Source organism: Corylus avellana, chromosome 11 (genome assembly GCF_965113065.1).
Source record: "Corylus avellana chromosome 11, dhCorAvel1.hap1.2, whole genome shotgun sequence".
Classification (NCBI taxonomy): domain Eukaryota; kingdom Viridiplantae; phylum Streptophyta; class Magnoliopsida; order Fagales; family Betulaceae; genus Corylus; species Corylus avellana.
In genome coordinates this window covers 1,038,035-1,062,195 of record NC_142500.1, presented here as the reverse complement: position 1 = coordinate 1,062,195, position 24,161 = coordinate 1,038,035, and the positions used below count along the sequence as shown (strand labels likewise).

Below are 24,161 nucleotides of genomic sequence, written 5' to 3'. Positions count from 1 at the left end.
AAATAATAAATTGGAATAAATGTAAAATTGGTCTATGTGGTTGGCTTAAATTATAAATCACTTTGTTTCCAATGGGTAGTTCAATCGGCTGTGGACCACGCCTAATGAAGCGGAGGTCATTAGTTCGAATCTCCCCTCCCCCTTTCCTTGTGTGGACATGTCAAATATATATATATATATAAATCACTTTATGTGGTATAACAAATAATTTATAGGTCTCTATAGTTGGCCTAAATTATAAATCACTCTATGTGATATAAAAAATAATTTATAGGTCCTCAGGGTAGGCCAAAATGACAGTTTACTCTCTAAAATCAATTTTCGTTTAGTAACTTAACGGAATCCGTTACTTTGTCTTGTCATACTACTTTAATAAATTAACATAATCTACGATTAATTAAATTGGGTTTGGTCCTTGGGCCATGAGGGTGGCTTCGGCCACCCCCAACTGCCCAAGGGCCAAATAAAAAAATAAAAAAATAATAATAATAAAAATAAATTTGAAATTTTGTTGGCCCTGGCCATCTCAAGGGCCTAGGGGTAGCTTCAGCCACCCTAGAGGAGGTGGCCGGCCACCCTACCTTTTTTTTTATTTGATTTTAATTTTAATTTTTTTAAAAAATAATTAATATTTTATTATTTAATTTAAGTGGGACACGTGGCATCATATGGATTGTTGGATAAAAATGAATGGCCATGATTACAAATTAGAGATTCTCCAATTCTCTCGATAATGAAAGGGGATCCTAATCCCTCAAAACAACCATCACACAAGAAAATACTCCATAAAAAGATGAGGGGCTCCAAGTACACATTATTTTTACACAACCACTTTTTTGTGAATTCCTATGCAATTGCCTTTTTCAACCTAACTCGTAATTGCTTTCTTTCACTTATGTTTAGGGGTGAAAAGACGGTTACGGTTAGCGGTTAGTGGCTAAAATTAATAACCACAACTGCTTAGGAGGTTAGTAAATTTTACTAACCGCCTCCGCTAAACGCTAGGCGGTTAACCACCTTGTTAACGGTTAACCGCATCCAAATAACCGTTTTTTTTTTTTTTTTTTTTGCCTTTTATTGGCCGATTTTGGGCTCACTTTAAACAATTTCCTTTCATGGTCATTTTAGCATTAAAATTAGCTATATACCAAAATCTTTGTTGGTCACATTCTACGAATCTACACAACATATAATACAAATAAAATTACAATAATTATTGTAAATCATCACTTCACTTGTAGTTTTGTACACAATATACAAATAAATATATATAATAAAACTATATATATATAAGCGGTTTTCAAAAACTCGATAACTGCTAACCACTAATCGCCTAGTAGTTAGTGGCGGTTTTCAAAAACTCAATAACCGCTAACCACTAATCGCCTAATAGTTAGCGGTTGAAAGCGGTTAACAGTTCTAGATTTTCACCCGTTTACAAGTTTTATTGGCTTGAAATACGATATATGATCAACTGATTCTTCAATATATGTCTTCAATTTTTTTTTCTCAGTATTCGCTTTTGGAATTTATTTATTTTGGCTACTTTGAAAGTTATTATTTTTCTTAAAACTTTCTCTATAGCTAGTGAACTCATAGGATGTGATTTTTTTTTGTTATAAAAAAAATAGCAATTTCAAAACATAATTAATAATATTTTTTTAAAATGCAATTAAATATTTGATAAAATAGCTATTCGGTATTTAACATGGGACGTTTTTTATTTTAATTAAAAAAAACCACTTAATTATCTTCTTCTTTTTTTAGTGAAAACACATCATTATCTACTACACAAAAAATATAATTGTGTAGTAGAATAAATGATAAAATTCATTTATTTTCAACAATTTTTCATAATAAATGGATGAATCTATCATTAAGTTTATATGAGATTCACATGAATTCACATATCTAATGATTAATCTATTGAATTTATAAAAAATATAATTGTGTAACATGTCTCATTGTTTCGCGGGCCAAATGCAATGGCGAAGATACTTACGGGCGGGCGCACCCCTTCAAAAATTTTGAAAACAAAAATTTAGAAGGTAGTTTTTAAAATTTTAAAGCCATAGCCCCTCTTCCTGTCCTCCTCCTCCTCCTTTTGGCTTGCCCCTGTCATCCTGGCATCTCATTGGAATTTTTGAAGTGTCGTTGCTTGTTGGTTTGTGGCTGCGGGAAGTATCTAGAGGATCCGGTACTGAGGTATTGCTAAAGACTAAAGTCTCTTGACTCCTTTTGGCTTGCCCGTCTTCCTGGCATCTCATTGGAATTTTTGAAGTGTCGTTGCTTGTTGGTTTGTGGCTGCGTGAAGTATCTAGAGGATCCGATACTGAGGTATCGCTAAAGTCTCTTGAGTAGGTGGAAACATTAATTACATATGGTGAGGTGTAGATTAATAAGGGATAGGGAGGAAAATGCTTATTCTAGTGTTTTTTTAGTGTTCTCTCAACTGTGATATGACTTTTAAAATTATCAATAAATTAAAAGTCAATAATGATAATCTCAAATTCAACGATAATTTTAAAAGCCAATCACAATTAAGAGGACACCATGAGAACACTAGAAGAATGCCTAACATTTCCCGGAATATGAAGTAGGTGAGGTGGCTTCACAGATAAGTACTAGAGACTCAAAAAGAATTGTTCATAATTTTTTCCAAACTGGCGTGGCAGAATTTCAGCCACTCATAATTTTCATTTTAAAATTTTGCTACATCATTTTATAAAAATTATGAACAATTCTCTCTAACTCTTTAGCACTTCTCCTCTTAATATAAAGAAAAGAGTGTGTCTTGTAGTCTAGGCAGCAACCTCCAATCACATTATTATTTTTTTAGTTATTCTTTTGTTGGGTTTTTGTCAGTTATAATCTCTCCAAAAAGTATGTTGTGTGTCTCCATGCAGCCTAACACCTCCTAAATTCTCACTACCATTATTATTATTTTTTTAAAAAAAATTTAAATCACATTATGGTAGAACTTTCTAATAAAATTTTATGGACAAAAGTTATATTTTCTAATACAATTTTAAACATGATCATAGTTTAGTAGGTCTCTAGATTTTTCATTGTCTAGTAACAAAACAATATAAATATTTTTTCAATAAAAATATTTTTCAATTTTCATTGTCTATATAAATGCTATTTTCTATACTTTCTCTTGCGGGGTTGCGTATTTGAAGGACAGTAAATTTAGGTGAACAAAAAGATAGCAAAATTTAAAGGATAAGCATTCAATAAAAAGATGGGTCATATAGGCCTTATATATAAATGATAAGTATTTTATATTATGAAGACATATTTTTGTGTTATAAAAATTTAATAATAAAATATTTTAATTTGTATTCATCATGTTTTTATATATTATAAAATAAAAATATAATTTTATTATTCTAATGTTGCCCCTTAATTCATAGCTCTGCCTCTGGCCAAACGCAAATGAAAATAAGTTGAACTCAAGATTCTCATTTCCAACATTGAAAATTTCGCCTTTGCAAATTGATGAATGAGAAAATTTATTATTTTTCAACAATTTATATAGTAGTAATCAACTCATTATTGAATTTGTATGAGATTTACGTGATTTTACAAATTTAGGGTTGATATATTAAATTTATAAATTTATAAAAATAAAATTTGTGTAACATTACAGTATTGTAGAACTTGCGAAAAGCTCAATCAGTTATAAATTACGCCTAATGAAATAGTGGTCACTAGTTCGAATCTCTCCTCTCTTTCTCTTATGTTAAAAAATAAAAAAATAAAAAAATAAAAACCTGCGGGAAGCGACTATGGCCGCGAAGGAGTCGTTTATGATTGGCAAGGTGACGAACCCGTACGGATCCGGAACGCAATATCCCAAAAAAATGCCACGCAAGGAGGTCCGGAAGCGAAAACGACTCGTTTTTGATAAGGGTGGCTAATTGGCTATACGGAGATCCAGCCAATCCTCCCATCCCACGTGTCGGCTTACCAATGGCAGTTGTGCAGCTCAGCAAATCTAATTCACCATATAAACACCCTTCCCTATCCCCAAGCTCACTCTGTTATCTCCAAAACAGAGTTTCGAACACGGAAAAGAGAAGAAGAAGAAGAAGAGAGAGAGAGAGAGAGAGACTCTGATAATCCCATTATTTCTTCTCATTTCACTCTCAGCAAGCGTTCAAAGCACACGGTGAGGGCGCAGTCAATGCCAGGCTCGTGAAGGAACAAAGGAAGAAAGAATCAACAAGTCAGAGATGGAGTGCCTTGGACTCGGAGCTCGAAACTTCGCGTCAATGACGGTGCCGTTTTGGCCTGCTCTGAGGTCGCCGGGAATAACGCTGACCAGAAAACAACCTTTGTTTCGCCGGTGCGGTTTGTACCGCCATTTTGTTCGGGTGAGCGCGAGTGCGGGGAGCGAGAGCTGCGTGGCCGTCGATTTCAAAGAAGGTTTCGCTGACGACGAAGACTATGTCAAGGCCGGTGGGTCCGAGCTCCTCTTTGTCCAAATGCAGCAGAGCAAGCTCATGGAAAAGCAGTCTAAGCTCGCGGATAAGGTAAGTGTACATGTTAGTTTTTCTTATGTTTGTTTTCATGCACATTCAGACTTGCAAAATCAGAAATTCTGGTGCGTGGTAGGGTTTTGAAGATATATGAGTTTTTTTCTTTTGTGTGTTACATGAACTACATATTAGATGAATTTGGTTGTGACGGACTGAAAAGTTTGTGTAATGAAAAGTTATTGGATTCTAGCATTCTCATCCGGGTAGCCAAATGTCATTTTGGCTAGCCAGGATGCTAAAATTGGAACAAAAAGGAGTTGCATTCCACTAAGTAATTTGGACAAATATTTGGTGAGTGAATGGCTCATAAAATATAAAATCAAAGTATTTTTTAATCTATGACATTCTCTCTCCTAATCTTTGAGAAAGGATATTTAAATGAAACAATAAAAGTGGATACCTAATATAGAGAATCAGATGTAAGTAGGTAGTTAAAATAATAATAATAAAAGAAAACAAAATAGCTAAAATAAAGAACACCACTTCGACAAAGCTTATTTGTTGGAGTTAACACTTGTTCTAATTAGTTAAGTCCCACCTCCGATATATAATAGTCACAACAGAGTGGTTGATATTGTGAAAGTATCAATTAAATAATTAAATTCATGTTCTTTATCAGTATTAAAGCTTAAGCCTTTGGGACAATTGTAATTTAACAAATATAAAATAATTGGGTACAAACTCATAAGCTTAAGCCTTTTGTTTAATTGTTGTTTCAACATTAAATATAAAATTTCACGTGTGGCGCGTTAGTCAGTTTGTTCAAAAAATGGAAGTAAACTCTTTTCTATATTTCTAGCATTTTTATTTATATGATTTACGTTTCTAGTTTCATGTTTTACTTCTAGCCTGATTTGATGTTAATTAGTTTGTTGTATCTTTTTGATCATCAACTTAAGTACTGTGAACTATTATTGCAGTTGCCAGCTATATCAATAGGGGAGAATGTACTGGATTTGGTGGTGATCGGTTGTGGTCCAGCTGGGCTTGCTCTGGCTGCAGAGTCAGCCAAGTTAGGACTAAAAGTTGGACTTATTGGTCCAGATCTCCCTTTTACAAATAATTATGGCGTGTGGGAGGATGAATTTAAAGGTACCATTTTTTGTCTAACAAAGAAGCACCTCTTTTATCTACAATGTTGTTTGTTAGTGAATGTGAATAGGAACACCAACTTTTGATTATATGCACATAGCCGTTTCCAATAGAGCAAATTCCGAGGTGGGCTGTTTTATTCCAAATTGTCTCTCGTCTATCTACCATATTCAGTTACTGTCGCCAAGCGTTCTTATATATTTTTTCTCACCATGGAAATTTTAAATTAGCTAGCTATGTTTAAATGTGCCCTTTCTGAAACAATGATTTTTTTTTTTTTTTAAAAAAAAAAAATTAAGTTAGTACTTATCATTATTTCACTCCCAATCTAGGAGATTAGGACATTCATGTTACTGGAGAGCTCTATACATCAAGTTTAATTCTAAGGTTCCTTATTCCGGTTGTAAAGCGGAAGAAGCCATTCTCCCTGCCCCACCAGCAGCCTGTGTTTTTGACCGAAAGGAATGGAATATGAAACAAGAATCTGTGTTCACTATCTATGGAGTGGAGTGGAGTGGATTTGGCAAAACTCTCTGTTATATTGAAGAGAATATACAATGTAGTCCATTATATTCTTCTGCTCTCTCTCATTCTTCCGCTCTCCAATATATTAACAATATATTTAACACTCTCAAAACGTGGTTGCATCCATATCTAAGTTCAACCTGCTTTATTCTGTTTTCAGATCTTGGCCTTGAAGGGTGTATTGAACATGTTTGGCGGGATACCATTGTGTATCTTGATGACAATGATCCCATTATGATTGGTCGTGCCTATGGACGTGTAAGTCGACATTTGCTCCATGAGGAGTTGTTAAGAAGGTAAGACAGGTTGCAATTTCTTCTCACTATGATTTATGTTGTGTTATTCTAGTACTCATTGATATGGTATTCTATAGATATATGATACATATTAATTTCCCTAGGTGTGTCGAGTCAGGTGTTTCATATCTTAGTTCCAGAGTGGAAAGGATTGTTGAAGCTACTAATGGCCACAGCCTTGTGGCCTGTGAAAACGATATTGTTGTTCCCTGCAGGTACAATGGGATATTCTTACTTTTATGTGCTTAATGTGGAATAAATGAAGATCTTTAATTTTGCTGTTGTACCTTGTTTCAAACTTCTAACATGGTGTTATAGGCTTGCCACTGTTGCGTCAGGGGCAGCTTCAGGGAAATTGTTGCAGTATGAGGTGGGTGGTCCAAAGGTGTCTGTCCAAACGGCTTATGGTGTGGAGGTTGAGGTAGGAATGTAGATTGTACTATATGAATTATTGTATTCATTGTAGATCTTCCCACATCTATCTGCTTGTTACAAAAAGTTCCTCATATCCTGTCGCTTGTTTTTCTTAGCTCTGTCAATTCTTACAATTTCAGGTAGAAAACAATCCATATGATCCCAGCCTTATGGTTTTCATGGACTACAGAGAGTACATGAAACAAAAAGTTCCATATGTAGAGGCAGAATATCCGACATTTCTTTATGCTATGCCCATGTCTCCAACAAGAGTGTTCTTTGAGGTTTACTCAATGTATTTCAGTTCTGTTTATTACATCACTTGTCAGAATTATGTGTAAGGTATTTAGAGAAAGTGAATTGCAGGAAACTTGTCTGGCTTCAAAAGATGCAATGCCCTTCAATTTATTGAAGGAAAAACTCTTGTCAAGGTTACAGACAATGGGGATCCGAATTATAAAAACTTATGAAGAGGTAATATTTGTGGCCAAACTCTGGTGCTCAAATTTTTAATTAGACGAATGAACATATTTATCTTATCTTTTTTTATCTAATGCCAGTACGTGGCTTCATGCCACCACCATATAGTAGACCAATCATGTCTGCATATTTTGTTCAGGAAAAGAAAACTGCTTGTTGTATTACATATAATTTCCCATCTTTATGTGCATGATAGCATGTACCATCCCCAATAGTGTTTTAAGTTGTGTAATTTTATAACAGAAATTTACTTATTCTAGCTAAACAATATAACAACTGAAGTGGATTTGTGGAATTAACATAAAATGGAATCACATTCTGTCTCCCATATTACTTGCCATATCAGTATTAACCTGATTAACATATTTTGAAAAAAACATTCTAATCAGATACTTTAAGAAACATTTTGATAAGGATTTTGCATGCTCAATGCTTATATTTTATAAACGAAGTGCTTTGGATTTGGCAATATTCCTGTTTTATAAATCAAGATTCTTGCAACTACTACCAAATCGCACTCTCAAGATGCATATTTTTTACTTCTATAGGATTAAGGGCATAATTTTACGATCTTTTTGCAGGAATGGTCATATATCCCAGTTGGCGGATCCTTACCAAATACAGAGCAAAAAAACCTTGCATTTGGTTCTGCTGCCAGTATGGTGCATCCAGCCACAGGTAAGGAAATAGATGAATTTGACAATGTTGTTATTTAATCTATTTAAACTAAATGGGCTTATATTTCTACCTTCACTAAACAGGGTATTCAGTTGTGAGATCTCTGTCAGAAGCTCCAAAATATGCTTCCGTAATTGCAAATATTTTGACGCATGGTCATTCTACAGATACTCTTAGTCGTGACAAATATAATGGGAACATCTCAATGCAAGGTATGTAAGTGGAGATTTTTTTGGGTGTCCCGGGTGGGGAGGTGGGGGAGAACATTCTTTATTTAGTGGTAAAAATCATTCTTTCAGGTCGATTTAACTCATTTCCATACTTTGTACATTTACACCTTCATGATTTTTTTGGGCCTCAGATTTTCAGGGCTGCAGAGAAATTTTTCCCCTTCCTGCTTGTTTTAGCAATTCATGTTTCTAGGCTTCTGGCCTTCCAGTTGGTACTTGGAGAGCCTATTGCTTGCAGAATACCTTATATTTCCTAGAGAGATACCTCACACGAGTGACTCTTTAGGTCATATATATATAAGTCATAAAATATTTATAAGTTCTTATAACATGAGAGCGATTGGCTACATTTTATTTATGGATCTGAGCATGTTTGCTTACAAACTATATTAGTAACTCGTTGAAGTAATCTATTGTGCTTTCATTTAGAATTGCACTTCTGAAAAGGAAGTCCATATCTTTCTTCCGGTATGTTTTTGCTTCCCTTGCTTCTGAGACTTGTGTCCATTTTATGAAGCTTGTAAACTGTTATAATGGTTTACCCTTTTCTTACAGGCATATTCTATGAGATTTGGTTAGTGATTCATCATTTGTATTTTATTATTTCTTTATATTTCCATTTCAGCTTGGAACTCCCTTTGGCCACAAGAAAGAAAACGCCAGAGGGCATTCTTTCTCTTTGGACTAGCGCTGATTGTGCAACTGGATATTGAGGGCATTAGGACATTCTTCCGTACGTTCTTCCGGTTACCCAATTGGTATGATCCTATCATTTGTCTAGTAGATATTTTTACAAGTGTTTCTATATGAGTCTTCCTAGAATGATGCAGATGTCTCAGTTGATGATATATATATATAGACACACACACATAGCATGTGTTGTACATACGTTTATGTAATGCATATGCATAGAACTCGATAAAGCCTGTGCTCCAGGTTCTTGGGGTTAGCTACAAAATTCCTGTTCCAAGTGTACAGAAAGGAGACAGCACTTGCTTCCTTCCACTCCATATACTTCATAATCGCTATATTTAAAGGAGTAAGGATAGCAAGCAATTAGATTTATTATTTTCAACTTGAATTGAGTCTTGTGTATTCTATGGCTTCCAAGATAAGCTTGAAGGGGCATCTTCATCGTAATTGAGGTGGTAGTCGAAGTGAGAGTCACTGGAATGCTAGTCTCTGGGCGTTTGTTATAGTCTTGAGAGGAATAGTAATGCTAGTGAGCACTGACCATCTATGCTACTGATGGTTTATGAGGTCAACTTGCAATACTAGTAATGCCAGTGATAAATGTGTGTTCATGCTGCAGTTTGAGTTAAAATTATTTAGTTAATGATTGATTTACACAGAAAAGAGCTACTTGATGTGCTTCTCAGATTATGATTGTCAAGGACTTCTAAGGGGACTATATCCAGATATGATCATTTTGAACCTTTGAATGCTATAATGTCCTTGACCTAATTTTGGTAATTAAGTAGCTAGTAATGGTTAAATGATTAATTTCATCATTTGTTTACTTGTTTAAGCCTTTGTGACAACTTATAGTTTATTATTATATCAAAACAAGTAGTCTTATATGCACCTTTCATTTAAAGTAAAAAAAAATCTTGAGGAAAGTTTGAACCCACACATAAGAAAGAATATTAAAAGTAATATTAAATGATTAAGTTCGCAATTTCTCATCAATTTAAGCTTGTGAGACTAGCGGCAGTTTATTAGTACCAAGAATTTTTTTTTTTTATTATAGGATATCAAAAAATGTTGGTGGGAGATATTGCTGACTTAATTGTTCAAAGATGAAATGGCGAACTTAATTTCCTTCTCTACTAGAACTTACAATATGCCCGTAAGGGTTAACTTGAATGGTCGCTTGTTCAGTGTAATACCACGAAGTCGACTATTCGAGTCTCCTCAATTACCTAATACATAGTTCTTGCCAGTTTAGTCGTGTATTCGGAATTTACCCGATAGAGATGGGTCTCTAAGGAGCCTTGCCTTGAAGGGATTTTTCGTCATTAAAAAAAAAAAAAAAAAAATTGTTGAAGATAAGTTTGACACGCTTGGGTTTTTTAATTGGTGTATGGTATAATTGATGATCTGTTCTACTTGCAGGATGTGGCAGGGATTTCTTGGCTCCACCCTCTCTTCAGCTGACCTCGTATTGTTTGCCTTTTATATGTTTGTTATAGCATCGAATGATTTGAGAATGTGCCTTATCAGACATCTTCTTTCTGATCCTACTGGAGCAACCATGATAAGAACCTATCTTACCCTATAGTTTGTATCCTTTTAATTTTCTTGTTTACCCCCCTTGTTAGGTTATATTAAAAGAATATGTATATAATGTAGACAACATTAGGAGCCCACCCAGTTTTTGAAAATTGTTAGGTGTTCGTATGTATATACACGGATGAGATGATTGTTAGAGTTCTTTTGCACCCATATCTCAAGCTTCACATTACACGTATATATTTCGTGCTTTTTGTTCATGAAAGCAGAGTTCCAAGGGGTTATGTTATGCATTAATATAGCTATCCTTATAGCTGCTCTAAAAGCAGAGACTTCAAGCACGCAAAGCTAACAGAGACTCGCGGTGTAGGGATAACATCTGCCAATTCGAATTGAGGGCCATCCAGGTGATAGTGCTGTGCTTGGAATAGGTCTGCCCAATGAGGTTCCAGGCGAGCTACGCTATACCGAATACTTATGTTCTCTTTTGTCCTCTCAAAGGTGACGTGATTTTTAAAATTATCATTTGATCAAAATTCAATAATGATCGATTAATCCCAAAAATTTAATGGTGATTTTAAAAGTTATAGAGATAAAATGAGGATAAAAGTCCTACATATAGTATGACTTGGTTCGAGGTTGTTTGGAGTTTCAATTTCTGTCTTTCCTAAAGTCTATAAATACAATATTTATGTGTGTGTGTTTGAGAAATTTCAATTTGGTCTTCAAAACTTTAAAATCAATAGATAATATTTCGCCACACTTCATATACATTATACACCAAGTGTTGGATATAAATATAGTGAGAAAACAGATATTTGCCGAGTTTCTTTTTTTTTTTAATTGAATAAGGAAAATGGTTATAGGAGAGGATTTTTCTAATTTCTGATTCGAATGAAAGAGAAAATGGGAAATTCTGTGAGAATACTTAAAAAAACATGATTGGAAGTGGCCCATTTAACTAAAGTATGTGCCCTAAAATTGGCACATCGAGACACTTTTAAAGCATTCCAACCTTAAAAGGAAGAAAGAGTTAAACTAATATCAGAAATATAGTTTGCAAAAGACTAAGAAAAAAAAAAAAAAAAAAAGGGCAGGGCCATTAATAGCTAAAATAACAAGGAGAGCATCCCCTTCTACCGAGATAGGACCCAATCTCAAAGAAGTAGTCAAACGAACCACCGAGATTTGCCGAGATTGTTGGATGCAGTAGAGATTACGCTAACACAAACACAAGTAGGTAAAATATAATATTATTTCAAAAAAAATAAAAAAAATCAGAGGCATAAACTAACAAAACTAAAGAGAATTTAGCATTTCATTCCCCTCAATATGATAATTCGATTGATTATTAGCTTTTAGGGTTACGAATCTGAGTATTGTTTAATGCTTAAAATGCTCTTTTGACTTTCAATTACCTTAATATATCATACACGTGGAGGTCCTAGAGGAGCATCAAATCTAAGAAAAAACAAACAAGACTTAACATACTCAATACAAGGCAATGTAAAAAAGGCATGACGTCTTTCCACCTTTCCTTTTTCATAGTGATTTCTGTGACCAATTTCAATGGATGTGGGCACAGTGTTTTGTTTAATAACAAAAAGCATATATACCATATGCTCCTTTCTCCCATAGTAATCTCTTTTTGGGGTATTAGAAAAAAAAAAAAAAATCTCTTTTTGGGGCGCAACATTCGTCGTTTACTATATTGTCGCTTAGACTTTGTCAAATTCACATTTGTGAATGATTCCGACATAGCAAATTAGCTTTGTTTGCCATGTATTTTGGAGGGTTTTTATTTTTTATTTTTTGTTTTGATGTTTCCTAATTCAAGCGTAACAAAAATTTCCTTCTATTATTATTCTTCTTCTAAAACGACAGCCATAATGGAAACTAATATTCCATAGCCTGTGATTCAAAGAAGGCAAGCCCAATAACATTAACAATTGTCAAAATTCTCTTCACTCAACTCAAGCTCAATAAATTTTATTATACAAGTGTTGCTACAAATACTACAATTTTTACTATACTTTACTTGTAAATCAATATAGCAGACTATATGACACTTACCATGTTTACAAACGAAAATTATGAGGAGACGGGATGGTTGGCGCTGTTGGTGCAAAGGCAGCAACAAATAAGGCGGGCTGAGACGGTGAAGTGGAAGCCCTGGTGCCACATAGACTGATTGCTACATCAATTGAATGATTGTATAATAAGTGATGTGTAGATTGCCACGTCAATTTATAATAAAAATTGTAATAATTCAAATGACAAGCATTGTTGGTATATGGTAAACGGTCACCTTTTCAACTGTATATGACTACTTAATTACGCTGTGTATACTATAAACTTTGTAACGCCATGACAAAAAACCCAAGTTTACGGGAAGTTAATATTGTTAAACTAGTAAAGAGGGAGGTCAATAAGAGGTAAAGGCCACGCACGGTGTCAATGAACAACATATTATTCGTCCTCGTCAATGTTTGTTATGGACAGAAATTTCTTTCAAACCAATATGAAGGAAATATCATCCAACCCATTTAAAATAATGTCAAGTGTTTATAAACATTTAAAACGCAAATTAAATGAGTAAGGTCATTAATAACAGTTTACTATTTTAGACTAACGTTTTAAATGTTTATAAATACTTACATTATTTTAAATAAGTTGGAAGATATTTCCTCTATACCGGTTAGGAGGAAATTTCAGTCGGTTTGTTATTATACTTAGATAGGTTTAAACCACATATATTCCATTATAATTATTGAACACTTCTCCGCCTCTTCCCACTTTCTATAAATTAAGTAGTGGAAACCACCATCCTTATACCGGTTAGGTTAAAATTTCATTCATATCGGTTATAAGGAAATTTCAGTCGGTTTGTTATTATACTTGGATTGGTTTAAGCCACATATATTCCGTTATAATTATTGAACACTTCTCCACCTCTTCCCACTTTCTATAAATTAAGTAGTGGAAACCACCATCCTTTCACACAATCAAATCAAAGTTTCTTTCTTTCTTTGTTTCCATGGCGAAAATGATCATCCCGCTGCTTTGGGCAAGCTATCGTGCTTGGAAGAAGGCTTATATATATATATATATATATATATATATATATATATATATTATTCTCTGGTGCAACCAAAAATGATCGTATCAATATTTCATATATACGGGTTTGTATGGAAATTTTGGGAAGGTGACAGAAGAGAGTGAGCACTCAAAGTGTTTTTTCTTGCGTGGACTCTCAACGCTTGAAGCTCTGTGTGCTTACTCTCTATCTGTCGCGTACCCACCACCCCACCTCTCCTTCTCTAATCTCTTTCTACACTCTGCACCAACTATATATATATATATATATATATATCGGTAGATCCTTCTTCAAGATATATATAGATGAAAATACCTTGTTAATTTTCTGTTTTTCGACTTCCTTATTATAATGAAGTTTTGACATATATATATATATATATATATATATATATATATGATTGATTTTTTTTTTTCCTAGTCTTTAATTTATTTACGTACCCATAAATAACATTCCTTCGTAAATATGCATTTATGTTTTTTTTTTTAATTTTTCAATTGTCTGTTGCATTTTTCTTATATTTGTTAAATAATTGATCAGGGTCCATATCGATCCACCGTTACTATATGTTCTGTTTTCTATCTGGAGGGCGGCGAACCGGGAAACATGGAAAATCAGTTTGATTGGCCGACATGTTGGACCTTCCAAGAAATCTGCACGGCGTCATCGTTTTGATTATTTGGACCAATACGCAATAGCTTCAAAGCATCAAAAGCAATATGTTTACAAGAAATCTTCAATGGAACATCCTTCCTTTCTCCATTGAAGGATCAAGGAAGTGCGATTACCTTTTCCTTTTCTTCTCTCATTATTTTTTATTTATTTATTTATTTTTTTTAAATGTCCGCATAAGAGGGAGGAGGAGGATTCGAACTAGTAACTTCCGCTTCATTAGGCGTGGTCCTAATTGATTAAGCTACCTCTTGGGAACTATTTTATTTATTGTTACTCTTTTACACAATTGCACAATAAATTTTTTTTATTTTATTTTTTTTATTTTAATTTTCTCATAATAAAACGGCTAGACTTGTTCTTTTTTTTTATATAACTTATTGGCACGTGTCATCATATGATTAGAGCTGCTAATTTTTTAAAAATATATATTTCACATCAGTTGATCAAGTTGCTTGTTTAAGTGACTTTATTTTGTTTTTTTTTTTTTTTAATTTTTTATATGGTTGACATGGGAAGCCATTTAAAATAAGTCACGTTAACGAGTGTGAAATATGTAACTTCTCGCTTCAAAATCATAAATTAAAATGAAAAATTGAGTGTAATGTTGATAAGCCTGATGAAAATGCATAATAACTAAACGGGAATTATTAGAATAATGATTATAAAATTAACGAAAGGAAGGCGAAATGATCTATTTTTATCACAATTAATACTTTAAGAAAAAGTCATACTTCAAAAATTCCTAGAACGTTTTTTTTCTTTCAAATTTTGGTGGCTTAGTTAAGTGAGTTTTTTTTTTTCTTCTTCTCTTTTTTATATTTCTCAAAATAATTGAACAAAGAAGATATATAGGAGCTATGCAATTTGGGTAGTGCTCTTCCAAAATTATGAGCTTATATTTGTTAAAAAAAAAAAAATTATTTTTTATTTTCAAACAAAAATATTTACCAGCAATACAAGACATAAAATATTCTTAAATGCATAAAGATAGTTTCCAACGGTTCAGATTTTTTTATTTTTTTTAGGGAAAAAAAAAATAAAAATAAAAACAAAAAATTCCCTATCATTGCCAAGTCAGCCGAGAGCGAACTTCCCAGTCCACGAAGACAGCCTTAAGATCTATCTGTTTAACTTCAAAAGCTCCTCTCGAACTCAATTATTTTTGTTTGTTACAGCTCCACCTGGGCCTTGCGGTGGCGTTGACTCGGCGACGAAACGATGACGTCCGTGGCAGTTGCCGTGAACGGCAGCGTCGGCGGCGGAGGAGGCAAGGGAAGCCGACGCGCCGTTCGGTGGGCGGTGGAGAATCTCATGCCCCAAGCTGATCGGTTTATCTTAGTCCACGTCATGCCTAAAATCACCTCAATCCCAACTCCAAGTACTTTTTCTTTCTTTCTTTCTGACTCTGTTCGGTTGCCGAGTAAGTGTTGTGAAAAATGAAAACTTGGGAGTTTTTCACTTCAACCGAAATGTATTGTAAGATTCTAATGTTTTCCTTGTCAGCTTGATTAAGTCCTATATTCCGCTGATTTTCTTGGATTAATTGTTTAGAAGGCTTTGCTTGGCTGCTAAGAAAATGTGAGAAAAGAAGGGAAACTAGATATTTCAGTATTAAAGACCTGAGGAAATTAAAATGTGTACCAGATTGTGCTAAATATCATGACGTACTTCTGCTAAGGTGAATTTTCCAAGATGCTATATGGCTACTATTTTTTTTGAAATTAACCAAATTCCCCTAAGAAAAATACAAAGTAGGTAGGTAATGGATCAGAATCCTCTAGGTTTTTTAGGATAACTCTGCGGTGTAGTTCTTAAAATCATTACTGATATTCTTAATTAAATGGATTATATTCATTACCTCAGCACTATCACAAGTGAAAGGTGTTAGAAATTGGACACTCTAGGTGATCATAGGTCGAAAGGTGTTAGAAATTGGACACTGATTTTGATAACTCATAAGATGTGCTATGGTGAGTTAATTCAATGTTACCGCGTCGGGTTCGTGTTTTCTACAGCGGGAGAGCGTACCCCTATTGAAGAACTGGATGAGAGTGTGGTAGCAATGTACATGGAGGACGTGAAAGCAAATTTTGAAGAAATCTTTGTGCCATTTAAGAAACTATGCAAGACAAATAAGGTGAGCTCGTCGTCTCTCCAACATAGGTTCTGTTCATGTTCAGCTTGTGAGGAAGCATGAATGTTATTGTGTAACTTACTGTAGATGGAAACTTTGCTGCTGGAAGATGATGATCCCGCTTCTGCACTTCTTAGATATATATCTGAATCAGGGATTAAGAGTTTGGTGTTTGGCTCCTGCTCCTCAAATTTCGTTAGGAGGTATGGTATCGTTCTTACTCCAAGTACCATGCATTCTTTTTCTTAAATGTTTATGATACTTCTAATCTATAGGGTTAGAAATATATCTATCTGTGATATCTAATAGTGAAAACAGTGTTGTGCTATTTTCTACGAGTAATATCAGTTTTGTTGGGGACACCAGAGGGTGCAACCTAAGAACACCTGTAGAACTCAAGAGAAGATATCAGTGTTAGAAACTATGTTAGTCTAGTACATATGCTGCTTCTTTGCTTGTAAGAGTGCACAATAACTTATCAGGAGGGTTTTAATCATGAGAGTTTATAAGGTTATATGTAGAAGCACAAATTGATTTGCAAGTTTTGGCTACGTCAACTGTTTTGGTGCTACTTCTGAGATTTATCACAATTTCTTTTAGGAGCGTAAAGGGACCAGCGGTACCAGCAGATGTTCTGAGATGTGCTACAGGCAGTTGTGATATTTATATTGTATCTAGAGACAAAACCGTCAAAAATCCAGCTGATACCTCATCAACTAGTGGTAAGTTGTAAGTGCATGCTATTTCAGGCAACAAATTTGTCATGTCTTTAATTTTATTTTATTTTCTGTTCCTCTTACAGAGACCAATTCTAATAGTGAAATGCATACTCAAAGAGTATATGGAGAAGGTTCTAGTGACATTAATGAACAAATGTCGGGGCTTCATTCTCCTTCTGTAGAACCGGAAGTTCACTACAACTGCAGAGAATCAATGTCACAGCTTAGTTACTTAAACTCTCTAGCATCAACACATATTGATTCTTTAAGAAATGCCAGTGTAGTTCAGGAAAGGAATTATCACAACTTTGGAGATGATTTTGAAACTAGTACTATTAAGTGCTGCAATTCCTTCTCTACAAAAATGGAGCAGGTAAAATATTTTTGAGAAATTTAGAACACTTGCATATTCTATTGTAGATTTTTTCTTTGTTTGGGTATAATATGAAGTGCCTTTTGTGTAGTCAGATGTGCAGGCTGAAGAAGAAGAACTGCGACTAGAAATTCAAAATACCATCACCATGTACAAACGAGCGTGTGAAGAGCTGGTTCATGCAAAAAACAAAGTAAGAGTGCGATCTCTTAGCAAAATAATAATTATTAAATAATAATATTGTGTGAGTTTGATCATTCTATGGTGTTCCAAAGATCTGTAGGTATGTAGGGTTTCAAACTTAAATGAAAAATCAGTATTTTAGGATTTCTTTTATGTATTAACCCGGTTTGTAATATATTTCAAAATCACATTAGTATACTTGACATCCAAAATTTTGTATTATGTTAGCGAATTTGCAGATTTATAGTGAACCTATAAAAAGGATCTTGGAGAAGAAGTTAGGACTATCTCACATCACATACCATGGACCCTTTTACCACTGGTTCTTCGATTTGCAGGTCGAGTTACTTTCTACTGAATGCCTTGAAGATGCTAGAAGAGTGAATGCCACCCTGGAAAGAGAAGAAACTTTGAGGAAAATTGCTGCTGAAGAGAAAGCTAAGTATTTGGAAGCTATAAGTGAGGTTGAAGAGGCAAAACGCTTACTGGCTAAAGAGTCTTATGAAAGGCAGATAGCTGAATGGAATGCCCTCAAAGAGTCCATAGAGAAACAGAGAATTGTTGATTCACTATTCTCTAATGACATGAGGTACAGAAGATATACTAGAAATGAAATAGAGGTAGCAACGGAATTCTTCTCTCAGGATAATGTGATTGGTGAAGGTGGATATGGAAAAGTTTACAAGTGCACTCTTAATCACACCCCAGTAGCTGTTAAGGTTCTAAGCCATGACGCCGTTGGCAAGAAAGAGGAGTTTCTGAAAGAGGTACCTTTTGCTTGTAATCCTTTTCAAATTTCAGTCACAGTTATGTTTCTAAACAAATTGATCTCTCCTGTCTGTCTACTATCTTGGGTACTTTGTTGAAGTTCTTGAATTTGTTTCAGAAATTAAAGTGTGCAAAAACTCACTGTGTTCAGGATCCTCTGTGATTTATTCCAAGTCAAATATCCTTACAATATCATGAATATCAGGGAAATCTCCCCACATTGTCCATTGAGCTCCCTAAAATTGCCTAACCTATGTTTGCTTGCAATAGGGGGAAAGAAGCTAAAGGAAAGAAAGAAGGGGGAAGGGGAAGGAAGGGAATGTTATTTTCCCTTAAGGAGATGGAGTTTGATTGTCTAGGAAATGGGAGAGAAAGGAGATTGTTTTGTGGGCCCTACAACAATTAAACATTGCAACATGGTATTTCTGTCTTCTCTTCCTTGCATTTGGGTGGAAACAAAATGTTGGTCCAGGAGGGGGAGGGAATACCTTTGATCTCCCTCCACTTCCCTCCCATTCCACCCAACCAAACATAGGAAAACCCCTATGTTCCCTTTCTTTTCCTTTCCCTCCCCTCCCCCCAGTGAAACAGTGTGAAACTAAGTAGTTAGCCGAGATAGGTTGTCTCCATTTGAATCCTTTGCGGGCACACCCTCCTGTTACATGCTTCTTCTTTTTTTTTTTTTTTTTTTTCAGTTTTCTTTTACGCCCCTTTTTTTAACCTTGTATCATACTGGGAATGCCACCAGTCAAACTGATTCTCAAATGACTTACTAATTAATCATAGAACTCCTGTTGAATTTGGTAACCTGTGCTTTTCATGGCATTTTCCAATGAATACTCAATTGCAAATTACTTTGGTACTGAATTTCCTAAATCTTGGCTTGTTGCTGCAATTATGATGCAAGCGTTTCCTTATGTTTTCTCCCAATTCTTTGCAGATTGAAGTCCTAAGCCAGCTACGCCATCCCAACGTGGTTTTGTTGCTTGGAGCCTGTCCTGAGAATGGTTCCCTGGTCTATGAATATTTGGAAAATGGAAGTTTGGAGGATTATATTTTCCACCGAAATGGAAAACCGCCACTTCCTTGGTTTGTTCGGTTCCAGTCGGTTTTTGAAATAGGTTGTGGACTTGCATTCTTACATAACTCAAAGCCAATTGTTCATCGAGATTTAAAACCAGGTAATATCTTGTTAGGCAGAAATTATGTGAGCAAAATTGGGGATGTTGGGCTCGCTAAACTCCTTAATGATGTTGTGCCTGACAACATCACGGAATACAGAGACTCAATCATTGCTGGCACATTCTGCTACATGGACCCAGAGTATCTGAGAACAGGAACCATCCGACCCAAATCAGATTTATATGCCTTTGCAGTCATGACCCTCCAATTGTTAACAGGTCGACAACCAAATCGGCTTCTATCGATTGTTGAAAATGCCATTACAAACGGCTCCTTTCCTGACATTCTAGATAAGTCGATCAGAGATTGGCCGTTGGCTGAAACGGAGGAATTAGCTCGAATTGCTCTCAAGTGTTCAGAACCCAGATGCAGGGATAGACCAGATCTTGATACCGAAGTTCTGCCAGTCCTCAAAAGACTTAGTGAACTTGCAAATGGAAGTTTGAAAGTAGAAAGCGATAATATTTATGCACCAAACCACTACTTCTGTCCAATCTTACAGGTAAAAAACTGCCCTTTATTAGATAGGTTTTGATTCATAAACTTTGTTATGTGAGAGTATGCATGCATCTCATCATGTACTGCTTTCCTCCATGCATAACGCAGGAAATCATGCATGACCCACACATTGCTGCTGATGGTTTTACTTACGAGTATGAAGCAATCAAGGCATGGCTCAAGAAACATAATGTATCACCAGTGACACAGCTTAGCCTCCACCATCTTACGTTGACTCCAAACCATACATTACGTTCTGCCATTCAGGAGTGGAGGTCACGTGTGACATTTTCACGTGCCTAGATTACAAGAATCCATTGAATTCTTCCGGTTACCATTTACCTTATCTTCATGTTTTCTGATACCAATTACAAGATAATGATGGTATTCTAGCTAAGTCTGCCCCACCTTGGAAATATGTTTATATGTTCTGCTGAACAAGCTGGTTTGGCTCATATAATTCCCATTACTCTGTATATATAGCAATTTCAACACCAATGGCTTACAAAACCATTGTAGGTTACATTTATTTAAGTTATTCAATTATCTGTACATGTAGTTTTGGCTGATATTACAAGCTCCTGCTGCATCTGTTTAAATATTTCAGTCATTCCACTTGGGTAAATTCTAGAGCATTTGCATCTGGATCTCGTGTAAAGATTGCTGGCCTCCCAGAACGGCTAAGTGTGTAGGTAATACCTGCAAAACATAGTGAACAAAAAATACGCATTCTTTAAATACCTTCAAACTTTTAACACCGATTGGCCAGCTAAAGGGGAACCCTGGATGGGTGCAGGGAATTCTAGGAGATTACAATGGGAATGGGTTAAGGGTTCTCCTTTCACATTGGAGTAACAACATGCATAGCAGCTGAACTATGGGGGTTTAAACTTTAAGGAAGGGTCTTTCATTGGCACTGATCTTGGAATCTGACAACTTCAAGTTGAACTGGATGCCCAAGCAGTCCTAACCCCCCCTCTGAGATTGATAATCGTAATTTTTTATTTATTTTTAATAGCTTTTGGGAAGTAAACTCCAGATATACAACCCATCCGCTATAACCGTGTATCAGGTATTCTAAAGAAGCTTATAGTGCGGAATCGAACTCAAGATGTCCAAGTCATCCCAAGCCCACCCTTTTTGCCTCAATCCAACACTGGCACAGAGTTAACTTCTGTGCTGATCTGTTAGCCAAAGAGAGCTGCAACCAAGCGTCGTCTTTTGTTTTTTGTGAACCCCTCCCTTTTGCATCAGCGCATTCAAATCCGGCTTAACAAATTTGCTCTATTTTTAGCTAAAAGGTCACATTTTTTTTTTCTATTTTAAAAGCTCACTTTTTCAAAACTCTACTATATGGTGACATTGTTTTACTAGGAAAAGCTGACAAACTTGAGAAAAGTAAAACTTACCAGCTTTATCAAGGATTGCTTTCAGCTTAGAAACATCCCTAATTGCAATACAAGTATGACGATCTCGGCCGCCATGTTCAGCTCGTCCGGTTAAGGGGTCAGGATTGGGTAGCTCCATCAGATGAATCATCTCAGAACCCACCCACAACCAAGCACCTCTGTAAGGGAGCTTATCATCTGGCCTGGCCTCATTTATTTCCAGACCTAATTTACAATTGAAAAAAAAAAAAAAAAAAAACTGTCAAAATTATCTTCTCCTATTAAACAGAGCATATCAAGCAAACATTAGCATGGAAAAATAACATAACATACCCAGAAGATTCTGATAGAATTCAAGCGACCTTTCAAGGTTTTCACAGAGAATTCCAACATGGTGAACACTCACAACTCCATAATCTGAAGCAATAGCAGCCAAAAGAAAAACAAATCAACCTTTTTGGTGGATAATAATCTATATTTACTATCAACCTTTTTGCTGGAATATGAAAAGAAGAATTACCACTTTTATCATTGGCACCAACTGACTCTTGCTCGAGTACGTCTCCTTCAACAGCCATCTTAGCTTTTGTCACCAAACTAAGCCCATGCAATCTCCCATTCCTCACACTAGTCTGGTAACTTTTGTGTGGTATGATGACGCCCACACGATTCACCTGCAATGGAAGTGGAAGGAAGTTGTAGTTCGAAGAACCCTAACACCTCTCAAATCAAGAAATAAATTACTTCTAATGATAATATTATCTCTAATTCTATATTATCTCTAAGTATTTTAATCCTAAAATACCTCTATTATGTATTAGTGAAATATCAACAGCAAACGGAAGAGGTGCAACAATCTGAAATTTCTCCTTTTCATTATTATCTGTAAAGGATAATCCCTCATCAACAATTTTGAATTCAAATATTCAAGATATACAAGATAAGAGGAATGTTTAAATACAACCTCTTTAGATGAGATAATATTGTTTGTAAATAGTTCAAGATAGAATTGTAATCCTAGAAGCAAGTATGTAACAATCTTGCAGTAACATTGTAAACCGATTCTCTCTATATATACAAACTGCCTATACCAATTGAAGGTAAGGTAGCACATCAGATATTCTTGAGATTACACATGGTATCAGAGCTCCAACAGACTAACGTCAATTTTTTTTATTTTATTTTTCCTGGTTTTTCCTCTTCTCTTCCGCAAACCTCCCCTCTCATGGCTTCCACCGTTCCCTCAACTTCTACCATTATAACCTTCAAAAATTTCAATCCCATTAAGCTCACTCAAGACAATTATCCTACTTGGCTTCCTCAAATTGTCCCTCATCTTAAAGGTGGCAATCTGTTTGGTTACGTCGATGGCACCATTCCCTGCCCACTACCTACTGTAACCATTACAAAAGATGGAGTCAAAACCCAAAGACCAATTTGACTCAGAAATGAGACTGCTAAAATTCCCAGCAACAACCTTAACCCCAAAAACAAAACCCAGATGAGTTTTCTCTATTTATGACCTTTTGCGCTATGATTACCCCCCAAAAAAAAATTGAGCTCTACCCTAAATCAGCCAAATATAAAACAAGAAAATCATCGATTTGTTGCAGCTTAAAAAGCTATAAAAAGGAAGAATTGGTGAGAGACTTTCAGACAGTGAAATGACAAAATCACCTTGTGTCGCAGAGGAGCAGTGGGTGGTACACTGAGAAGAGAAGCCATGGAAGAGTAGCAGCTCACCTGGGTTTTCCCTATTGATGTTTTTTTTTTTTTTTTCTTTTTTGGTGAACCCAGAAGCCAATAATTACTTAACCACTCGTCTCCTTCCTTTTCCTGGCTCGCAATTTTCATCCAGAAATAATAAATAAATTGTTCTTGGCTCAGGATATTTATTATTATTTATTAACCACTCATTTCTAATTGTTAGAATGTAAACTTCCTACATCTAATGCCTACATCCTAACATTTACTTTATATAAACAGTTAAATATATTAACTTTGAATTTTTCATTTTATTTCATTTAAAATAAAGAGGACTGTATTCCAAATCACAGCTGTAGTTTTGATGATTCTTTAAAGAGCGGTGATATTACGCACGTCAAAGTGACAATACCTCACGCTAATGTAAACAGTAATCAAAAGTTTCTTATTCAACACCTTTTAATATTTTTTTAGTTACTATTTACACCAGCATGAAGTACTATGCACTCACGCTCGCGTCCCTTTTTCTTTTAAGATGTAATGAAAAATAGAGAAAACCTGTAAAAATAATGAGTTGTCCATTCCACTTTTTCAATTTTTAATAACAGCTATTTATTTTTTATAATACTCGTACCAAACATAACCTTGATATTTTGAGATCCCTTGTCCTTTTGGGTACAATCAGCAAGGATCACAGATTCACATCATTATGGGCCTGAAGAAGTAATATGAGTGACCTAAAAATAAATAAATAAATATGAAAGCCACTTGTTCAAATAAAATTTAGGCCTAATGTGTTAGAAGCCTGATCGAAGGCCGCCCATTACAAGAGTGGCCCATCACCACCCCTCATCTGTTGAGGGGCAATCCTCCCACCAAATGAAGAGTAGTTGACCCCCCCTTCTCTCTATATATATATATCAAATTTAAAGTAAATGTGTCGAGT

At 35.2% G+C, this 24,161-nt stretch overlaps 3 protein-coding genes across 3 annotated transcripts; 2 read left to right on the top strand and 1 right to left on the bottom strand.

Annotated features, from left to right (window-relative positions):
- Positions 1-4,058: 4,058 nt before the first annotated feature.
- Positions 4,059-10,704, top strand: LUT2 (Lycopene beta/epsilon cyclase protein). Its single transcript, XM_059575918.2, has 11 exons — positions 4,059-4,538; positions 5,465-5,636; positions 6,322-6,457; positions 6,562-6,672; positions 6,776-6,878; positions 7,012-7,155; positions 7,238-7,345; positions 7,933-8,029; positions 8,113-8,241; positions 8,885-9,017; positions 10,375-10,704. The coding sequence occupies exons 1-11, from the start codon at positions 4,239-4,241 to the stop codon at positions 10,538-10,540; spliced, it is 1,599 nt and encodes a 532-aa protein (XP_059431901.2). The 5' UTR covers positions 4,059-4,238; the 3' UTR covers positions 10,541-10,704.
- Positions 10,705-15,395: 4,691 nt separating this feature from the next.
- Positions 15,396-20,692, top strand: LOC132165383 (U-box domain-containing protein 34). The gene is made up of 9 exons (XM_059575917.2): positions 15,396-15,644; positions 16,282-16,403; positions 16,488-16,603; positions 17,001-17,122; positions 17,203-17,492; positions 17,584-17,685; positions 18,014-18,442; positions 19,384-20,127; positions 20,232-20,692. The coding sequence occupies exons 1-9, from the start codon at positions 15,485-15,487 to the stop codon at positions 20,424-20,426; spliced, it is 2,280 nt and encodes a 759-aa protein (XP_059431900.2). The 5' UTR covers positions 15,396-15,484; the 3' UTR covers positions 20,427-20,692.
- On the bottom strand, positions 20,602-23,353 carry LOC132165386 (Lactoylglutathione lyase / glyoxalase I family protein). The gene is made up of 5 exons (XM_059575921.2): positions 23,189-23,353; positions 22,032-22,185; positions 21,845-21,928; positions 21,533-21,736; positions 20,602-20,822 (listed from the first exon to the last, which is right to left on the bottom strand). Exons 1-5 carry the CDS (start codon positions 23,234-23,236, stop codon positions 20,731-20,733), a joined length of 582 nt encoding a protein of 193 aa, XP_059431904.1. The 5' UTR covers positions 23,237-23,353; the 3' UTR covers positions 20,602-20,730.
- Between the last annotated feature and the right edge of the window lie 808 nt (positions 23,354-24,161).